The sequence below is a fragment of the Leuresthes tenuis genome, unplaced genomic scaffold (assembly GCF_036924035.1).
Source record: "Leuresthes tenuis unplaced genomic scaffold, fLeuTen1.0.hap1 SCAF_12, whole genome shotgun sequence".
In the NCBI taxonomy this organism is placed as follows: Eukaryota; Metazoa; Chordata; class Actinopteri; order Atheriniformes; family Atherinopsidae; genus Leuresthes; species Leuresthes tenuis.
The window spans coordinates 17763148-17773158 of NW_027325366.1; the positions used below are offsets into that span (position 1 = coordinate 17763148).

The window sequence follows — 10011 nt, forward strand, 5'->3', positions numbered from 1 at the left end:
GTGTTTTTAATCAAAATGCTATCAGCATTAGCTAAGAGCTTGCAATACAATTTACTGTGTAAATCTTTGCGTTTGCTGTCACAAAAACTGTCAAAAATGGAGAATAAACTTTGTTTCACTCCATATCGTTCAGAGACGCACTCCTAAAGGCTAAAGTTGAGTAACTTGTATACTGCATGTATATGCATAGACAGTAGCAGCTGCAGGACATTTGCATTTCTGTGTAAATAAAGATGGTAGCATGATTAAAACATGAAAATGTTTGAGACTCAGAGACGCCATAAAATATTGAGAACTATACGATATAGTTCTTTTGCATAGCTCAGCTGCATGCAGACCAACCTAACACCTCCTCCTTTAAAATGCCCAATCAGACCACATCACGCGGTTCTATTCTCTGTGCTTCTGGACTTGTTTTTGTGAAGCTAACGACGTTGTGTTTTTTTTTTTAATGTTTCTTTATTGGTCAAAAAATGCAAATATAAAAGGTTTTTTTTCAAAGCTCCTCGAAGACCGTTCAGTGTGTGCAGACACCTGTTCAACTTATGATTTATAAGAAGAGACATTTTTAAGAAAAACAGCTTGAGACCAACAAACAAAACAGGTTTATAAAAATATGTCAAATGTAAAAAAGAAAAAATAACAAGTATATCATATCTAAACGTAAATATGCAAATTTTAGCTGAGGTTAATATGAAGCATAAACCACCCTAAAACGATCTATGTACATTTTCTTTCCAAAATTACAGTGGGTAGTTACAGATGCTGACCTACAGGGGGCGTAAAGAAGCTGAAGTGCTGGACCTGACAGATACAATGTGAGAACAGACTTTAAAACTGGACTATAAAAGTGTGTGGACTCACAGATGACACAGGAGCTCTTGTACGATATCTTACAGCAAGTTTTTCTAAAAAAGTTATCAAGTTGCACATTTTGCAAGATGATCTTTGCAAAATCCAGACTTTTTTTGCTTCTGCCTGAAGTCTGACGATCCCTCCATCTTGCGTGCCCGTCGCAGAAAACAGCGCGCAGAAGCGGGCAACTTCCCCGTCTGTTTTGCAGTAACCGTACACCAGGGATTTTTGGATCAAATCGGCGTTTTCCCCCCTCAGATCATAAAGGACTGAGTTTGTTTGTAGTGCTTGAGCTGCAGCGAGCAGAGAGACATACACGGAATCGTTTCCTTTAATTAGCCAAACAACTGTTATCAGCAGTTTATCAACAGCATTTAATGCCAAACCCAAATTCATGGAAGCAAAACAAGCCCTGACATGATAGCGAGCCCTTTGATCACTCACGTTACGGGTTGGAGGAGGAGGCGGAGGGTTGTAGGACTTGGTGCTGAAAGACAGAGGGTGACAGTTCAGTATGAGCTCATTACCCAACGACAACACAAACTTACAGGCAACATGGAATGAGAGCAAAAAGTGAAACACTTACCTTTTTGCCTTCTTGCTCTCTGTTCAGAGAAAAGAGAAAGGGTGTCATTATCTTCACATTTACCTAATTGTCTATTGGCAGAGGTGATTAATAACTAGTAACTACAATTTCCCAAGCAGGGCAGAATGTAACACAGTAACACAGATAACATCACTACGGTGTATATTACTACTTATTACATGTACCATACAGTACACCGTGGGTTCACCAGGACACTGTCACTAAAAACTGTCTGTCGGAGACGACGATAAGAACAGCCGTAAAACTGAGGGCCGTAAAAAGCAAGCAATTAGTTCAAAGATGCTAAATTGGTCCCTCGAATGAGGAAACAGATCAGTAAGTCGCACTTTTTACACATTCAATTGTAATGGAATATTTTACATCTAAAGAGTGAATCTTTGACTCAAATAATATCCGAACATGCGCTATCCGTAAGTTGGCGCACTGTCGGTGCCTTTGAGTGAATCTGTGTTTTGTGTTTCCATTTTTGTCAGTGTGATTACTGTTGAAAAAGTAAAACACATCAAGGACTAAAAAACAGTTGCTGAAGATAAGTATTACAAAATGAAACACGTTTGTCATCCTCAGCACTAATCCTATCCTTAATTGAACATCACTGCGATGTATTTGGTGGTTCTACCTTGTACGCTCTGGGCAAAAAGCACCACATTCAAAGTATTTCAGCTGGAACTCAATAGAAGTCTCAGATGATAACCTCTGACAGTGAATATTCACTTCCTGATTGAAAACTTGCCACCAAATGCACTTTGCCTTTGTGTAATAGATTGTACCTGAAGTAATTAATTCCTTACAAGATGCATAAGGTTCAATTATTAGCATTATGTTGTGCTTGTAAAATGAATGAATACTGTCTAAAGAGGTAATTAAAATGACAAAAATCAGCACATTTACTTTACTTATTTGCATATCATGGACTTAAATCATTCTTTTGGACTGAGAGTGCAACTATATAAATCAAAAGCCATTATTTTTTTTAAATTTCATTCCAAATTAAGGAACCTACACACACACTGCATATATACTGTATATAAACATATATTATACCTTAATTAGGAAGCATAAGCGCAAAATCACATTTCTCAGCCCTCCCAGATTATATAAAAAATAGGTCTAGTCTACATGACGTAGCCATCGGTTTTGTAGCCATTTTGATGCTTCAAGTTTATAAGTTTAGTTGTTTACCATCTTTGGTGTTTGGTGCACCTGTCACTAAAAACTCCAGTCTCCTCTAGTGTGGGCATTTGCTTTCTTTCAGGGCTGCAGTGTGAGAGTGGAGCCGACTCAAAAGGCCATTCAAGGCACTGCAGTTTTTGGCACTTGTGCATAGGTTTTAATATGGCCGCCATTATGTCACTGATACCTGAAACCACCAGCGTCTGACGTTATATAAACTAGACATTTAGCTTGTCAAAGCTCTTGTTTACAGTGATAGTTGAATGGAAGACAAACCAAAACGGATATGGATATGCTTCTATGTCTCAAAAGTAAAAGTTTATATGACAGAAACACCCTCTCTCACACAACGGAACACACATCTGTAGCAGCATCACACGACTCACTCTTGCAGCATCCTCGGCGGCGGCAGACACAGACACAGATGCAGCAGAACAGGATGAGCGCCACAAATGCTGAAGCACCAGCTATTAAAATCGTCATATTCAAAGGATCTGGAAGGACAGCAGATACGTCGTTATCGTTTGTTTTTTTTTGTTGATGTGCGGTTTTTTGGGCTTTTTTTTTCCACAAAGATGCTTACACTCGATAACTTTCAGCTGTTGGGCCACACAGCTCTTGGGCGCTCCCACACTGTTGGACGACTCACAGCGGTACATCCCTGCATCCGCTTTGGACACACTTTTAAACTTCTGCTCCAAACAAACAGAGATAAGTTAAGAATGGCTATACCTGTGTGTGTATATAGATTTTTACTTTTAGTGCTCACCAGCGTGCCCTTGTTTGCATCGACGCTGTAGGGCGTATCTGCTGTGGCCGTCAGAGCCTTGTTGTCTTTGTACCAGCGGTAGGTAGCAGGAGGCACACTGAGCTTGTCCTTACAGTGAAGCTCCAGGGCTGTGCCAATGAACACCGAGCTCGGCACCTCGCAGGATGGGACATGAGGGGGCACTGAGGTGGCATGGAGGGAAGACACAAAAAGGTGCAAACAAGTTCACCAAAATATATCATTTGTCATTTCTGGGAAGTAAACACTCTGCACTCAAACACCTTTATGACCAGCTGATGTATTGATCTGCTGTGTCTGAGGCTTCCACTCCTACAAAGCAGTTAAAATCCTCTTTGCAAAGACATAAGAGCTAAAACTGTCACGCACTGTTAAATTAAACCTAAAATCTAACAAAATGACATAGTGTGTTACTATTTAACTTCCAACTTCAGGTTGCAGACAGCTATAAATGTCTGTTTATGTACTATTTTGCAGCTAACCAACATTAGCATTGCTAACGCTCACAGTAAAAATGGGTTGAAAAAGCTTTGTTCACTGAAGTGAACTCAAGTGAAGTGAAACCCATTTGTTCAGAGTGGGCTGGAGTTTATCCCAGCACAAACTGGGAGTGTTGCGAGTCTGTTACATATAGAACACTCACCCCCACACACTGGGTGTTTTGGCTGAAGGGTGAATGTGTAAACAACCACTGATCCACACATCATCAAAGTCAGATACTACTCATACCAATCCCATCTCCTCCTTAATTCCTCATGATGATTAAGTGTACAAAATACTTAACCTTGTACCGTTTTCATATGAAAATAATTATCGGATGCAATTTTGTTATCAGTTGCCAAGCAACAGAGCAGCACACTCACACAGCGTATGAGGTACAAGGTCGTGGGCACAGTTCCCTTTTATAGCAGCATGTGTTTTTAACATCTAACCTTAACCATTCCCTTATGAGAGCAAAGTTGAAAAGTGAGAGGACTGTGGAAAACGTCTTGAATGAAAGGTCTTGAACGAAAGGTCACTTGCATAGAAGTCTGCAGACAAAAGCCTCTTCTTGTCTCCTAATCAGTGTTTGTGACCAAATCAGCAGCATCAAACATCACGTAACAAGACATTTAACATCATCACAGGGTGAGAAGTTGGTAGCGTATCCATGTTTAAAAAAAAAGGGGGGGGGGTCAGGAAAACCAAGCTCGTGCTTTTTTTTAAAAATCGTAACGTCTCTTCTGACTGTTTTTACTTCCTTTTAGTCTCAACCTAGTAAGATTTAGGCAAGAAAACTATCTAAATCTAAGGTAAGATGATGGTTCGGATTTAAACAGGCACTTTGAGAACTAAAGTTAAGAAATCTCCATGTACGTGAAACCAAAGCAGGATAGCACAGTTTAACATAGTCTTTATGGTAACAGATGTAGAATTTATGCAGTGGACCAGTGTTGCCATTAAACAATAAATGCTGAATATCAAACATCAAATGCTGAGCTCTATATAATAAATGTAACACTGGGTATCTTCAACCCGATGATTGACCAACTCCGATGAGCGTAGATCTTTCATACCCTCATGCTTTAATGAATAAGGGCTGTAGCTGTTCTTGCATTTCAGTCAGGTCTCTAAGATTTGATGCAAATCCCTCTGAACCGCAGCAATGGTTGCCGCTCACTTTGAAAAAAAAAAAAGAAGAAAAGTCACAATGCAGAAGCTAAGGTGGAAAACAGTCACGCATGTCATACCGAGCACATTGAGGGTTACGGTAGCTTCTCCGAGGTTGACGTGGTCCTCGCTGGCTGTCACCTCGCAGCGATATTCTCCTGAGTCTTTCTGGGTGACAGAGTGTATCGTCAGCGTCGCTCCCTCCATCTTTGCGCGTCCTGCGTAAGATCCTACAGTGGAGAGCAGATGACTGAGGATGGAAAAGAAACACCAAACGGAACGCAACAAAAAAGCATGATCCAAGGATGGAGAGAAATGTTCCAAAAGTATTTGCCTTTCTCGAGAAGCTTTGCTGTGGACATTTTTCTTAAGTGAGCCTTAGAGAAGACTCAGAGAGAAGAGAAGAACAACTAAGTTGTGTTTATTGTATTGATTTCTTGCTAGAAAGGTCCGTCAGTCATACAGAAAGCATGGCAGTCTGCAGAGTGACCGCAGTTAACACAGTGTTGCTATCGAGAGACCCTGTCGGTCACTGGGAGAAGATGCTTTGCCCAAAGTGTTCTTTGTTGAGTTGAGGCAATAACTGAAGGTCACTAAACAACTTTCACAAGACACATAAAGAACTTGCCATGGTATTGTATTACTCACCAGTAAATCTGTTGTCGAAATAAACAAAAGTCACCCCCTTTCCTTTTTTCTTCCACTCAATTCGGGGGTTTTGATCTTTTTCTGTCCTGAACTCACAGGACAGCACAGCATCTGAGAGGGTAGAAAGCACAACAGAAACGTTCCTTTTACACGACGCCAATCTTTTTTTCTGTTTTCGTCACCAGCTGTTTACTTAAGTAATACTGGACCGCGCTGCTGGGGTTTTGGAGGACTGATGTGCAATCCTCATGTTTCTGACGTGAGTTAAATGCTATTTTCCCTTGTTCTTAAGTACATTTACAAAAGGATTTTTCAATAATTATCTATATTTTGTATTCTCATTTTAGAGGGTTGGAAGTCATTTCAGCTAAATGGCTAAATTCACTGGACTCAAACGGAAATTTTCTTGTCTTATCAACCGCTCAAAAAGATTGCACTCTACAAGTCCCATTCTGCACACCTTTATTAATTAAATTGCGGTTCTATTTTACTGACACACCGATGACGCATCAGTATATCTCGGCCTGAGACCCTTGAAAATGCGTACTAGATGAACCTGGGATTGAATCAGAAGTACGACCTGCTCTTCCCGCTGACTCGGGATAACGTAAATCCATTTTCCAAACTGCAGTAACCAGTTTTGCAGTGGTCTGTCTGTTGATCCGAGTGGTTCGTTTTGTAAGAAGACGAAGGAGATAATTAGATATACAAAGATACGAGATGCAATATCCCTTCACATCCAACCTTTCTTGTAGGAGTTCCTTACAGTGACAATGAGCATAATGTAGTGTTACGCAAATGCAGATTAACGGTTTACATTTCACTCACATTTTATTAAACAAACGTTGTCACTATTTTATTCATATTTGGAATTAGGTTACAAAATACATAAAACTAAATTCACTCATGATGAATGAATTAAAATATTAAATATATATGTGTGTGTTTTGTTCATTGAAAGACCAAAATGAAAATTTATGGGATACAAAACTTGTGTGCTGCACAGTCTCACCTGTGTGCTCGTGAATCTCCACTTTGGGTTTACTGCTGCTTACGGTCACTGACAGACAGATGGGACCTGTAGGAGGTAATCAGAACAAAAATCACATCTCCCGGGATTGAACAAATGTATCATTTTTCAAAGGTGAGGTTGTGTGAATTACTTCTACGCTGAAGAGCAACTTTTCATCACCTAAAACGACTCAAATCTCATGTAACAGCTTGAGTGAACGCTCTTTTGATATGTGACACTGCTTTAGCACTAGCTTGGTTCCCCCCCGTCAGCCCCCCTACTCTGATTCTCCAAACTGAGAGCGCTCTGACCACCGTCTGCAGCAGATAAGACACTGGCTACTCCCATACGTTACACAATTCCACAAAAAAAAAAAAGGTAGTTTCACATGGAGGGCCTGCAGTTGGAAACCAGGACTCTAATCACACTTGTGAACAGGAGAAAGAAGGCAATTTCAGCACAATTTCAGCACTCAAAGCAAATCGGACACAACCGCTTGAAAAGCTGCCGCAAACAAAAGTGAATCAGACCTAAGCAGTGCTGAATTTGAACTGCAAAACGACATTGTGAAGTAGTTCTGTCCACTGTCTACTCACAAACACGGTAAATTGAGCCCCTAAAATCAGAGAGGAGAAAAAAAAACAAAAAAACAACATATAGAGCACGTAGCCTGGTGGTGCCAGGAGCGGTGGTGTGCAGGAATGTGGGTGATGCATCACCCTCTGACAAGCTGCTCTATCCTGACCTGATAACCTCCGTCAGTGATCTGTCCCTTCAGCTCACACACACTCAAACACACAGAAACAGAGCAGACACACCTTCAGAAAGACACAACATGCAAAGCATTGAAAGCATGGTAATAAAGTGAGACTTGTGTGCCGTTAAATATCTGTCACTCAAGCTTTTATTTGAGGACTATAGATGTTTATGTCGTATTTTGTTGTATGAAGGGGGAGGGGAAAATCCCACGGCTTTCACTCTAGGTGTGTGATCTACACACACATGTGCTTTTCCTCTGCACACAAAGCCACTCTGTGTAACAGTAACCTTACACTTCTCAGCTGACACACCACACACGCAGGCATCACTTCTGAGGATCTCCTCGAAGCCTGCGCTGTGTGCTTTACCTTGACCCTAACCTAAACCCAGCTCTAACTTTAACGCTTCACCTGAATCCTTGTAAGCCAAGTAAAACAGAAGTGTGTGTAAACATACCGTCTGTGCAGTATTATGTTGAAATATTCTGCAAACAACAAGTGGGTTGCATGGGATGCTATAAATATGTGGAGGAAAAAAATGCTTTTAATATGTTTTATGTTTTTTTTATAAACATATCTGGAATGCATTTCAGAGCCAGGGTGTTGGAATTAAAACAACTTAACACGCATTGGACATTGATTTAAAAAAAAAAACGCATCTCTCCCAAATTATTCAAAGGACTGTTGTAGTATCTTAGTTTTAGTAATCTTTTCATCTGTGTGAGGACATCTGGCCCCTCATGAGTAAATAGAGAAGAGATCAAAACACATGCATAAGTCAAAGCTGCAATTACCAACATGAAGCATGTTGCCTCGACCCTTTAAAATTCCCACAGCAACATCAAATGCACTTTTCCTGACAGCGAGTGGTCATTTTCATGTCGGTCCAATTAACAACAAGGTCAGTCGGGGGCTATCTTCAAAACTGAAATGGTGAGATCTCAAACTCCTCCGAGGTACTGCGAGATGCATCTCATCAGCCTGTTGATCTCGGGTTCAAAAAGCATCAGAGGGTGCTCAGTGTAAACATGAAGCCCAGCCACTCCCTGCAGCCTCTGGCCCTGCAGCAGAACACCCTCCTCTGCACAAGCTCCATCACACACACTTATCAATGAGTCAGTCCAATCCGAATGGAGAGCAAATGGAAACTATTTGTCCACACTTGAAACGATGCACCAAAATGCTTTTCTAATGATCAAATCACTTACAAGAGGCTGCACAAAAATGAGTATCAGTCTCGTGGCTGCAGAGTACATTTTGATTCAATGTCCACTTGCAAATTTAGATGAAAGAATAAAGAAACTTTAATAAAGTGTTCAGTTAAATTATCCACAGATTTTATTATCTGAACATTTGGGAAGTCCTCGTCTTAGTTTACCTTTTCTGTTTCTACTATGCATAACTTATCTTATTGTGTTAGGTTTAATGAAAAAAAAACTGAAGTGTTTCAAGTCGATACATTTCAAATGAATAACACAATTAAAACACACAATACACCTACATACAGGTGAAAAGCTAAATACTGTAAATACAAATATAAGAAAATAAGAATCATGTTGACTGGGCTACTCTTTACTTTCATTTTTTTTAGTAAATGCTTTATTGTGCATAATTTGTGAGTTTACTTGTGAGTTTCTCGTTTAAAAAACGCTAGAACTCCCAAAAAGTTTAGAAAACCAGAAGAACTCACTGTGTAAAACTGTGACGAGCAGAGGCAGCGCCAGCATCCTCATGGTCATCATGGTCTGTCAAGGTTTAGATCCGCTCGGAGCTCTGAGGCAGTGTACTGAGTCTGGATGGGATTAGTTTAACTCCAAACTCTCAACAGCTTCTTCTTCAAATTTCATCAACAGCGTCCGCGCGGGAGCGCGCGCCCTCGCGTATCCCGGACAACTGACGGGGCGCGCGCTCCAGTGGACACCAGCGCGACCACTCGCACACGGCGGAAATACGAACCCGACTGGGGTCTGTGTTTTGACCTGCCCCGCATCAAATGTTACCGTTGTGCAGTGCCATTCAGACTGTCGTTAACTGGTTTTCTGCCGTAGTTTATTTTAGTACATGTAAAATGAAGAGAAAGAGAACATTCAAGATAAATGTAAGACGTGCCATGTAATCTTCAGATCGAAACATATTACGACTCTAAAAGCGGCTGACCTCACTGGTGTACAGTACTCTCCCAAAGTCTGGAGCTACCCTCCATTATTAATACATTTCTAGAAAGACAGAAAATGGGTGTCGCAATTTCATTTAAACACATGCAAACATGGAAATACAGTATGTAAACTGAGGCAAAAACAGAATTTGTATGATTCGAATGCGCTTTAAAGTCAATATTTGCTATGAACACCTTTATTCTTCAACACAGCCTGAACCCTCTCATATAAGCTTCCTTGTCATTTCTTTAAGTAGTCTGCAGGAATAGTTCATCCCAAATAGACATCCCAAAGCTCTTCTTTGGGTGGTGGTTGTCTTTTGTTTCCCTCTCCATCAAGATGATCCCACACTGCCTCAAAAACAT

General features: G+C 40.6%; 1 protein-coding gene across 1 annotated transcript; it reads right to left on the minus strand.

Annotated features, from left to right (window-relative positions):
• Nucleotides 1-1053: 1053 nt before the first annotated feature.
• On the minus strand, nt 1054-9290 carry jam2b (junctional adhesion molecule 2b). Its single transcript, XM_072397632.1, has 10 exons — nt 9181-9290; nt 6733-6798; nt 5721-5831; nt 5153-5302; nt 3405-3586; nt 3219-3327; nt 3022-3129; nt 1442-1460; nt 1300-1342; nt 1054-1148 (listed from the first exon to the last, which is right to left on the minus strand). Exons 1-10 carry the CDS (start codon nt 9230-9232, stop codon nt 1110-1112), a joined length of 879 nt encoding a protein of 292 aa, XP_072253733.1. The 5' UTR covers nt 9233-9290; the 3' UTR covers nt 1054-1109.
• Nucleotides 9291-10011: the final 721 nt, after the last annotated feature.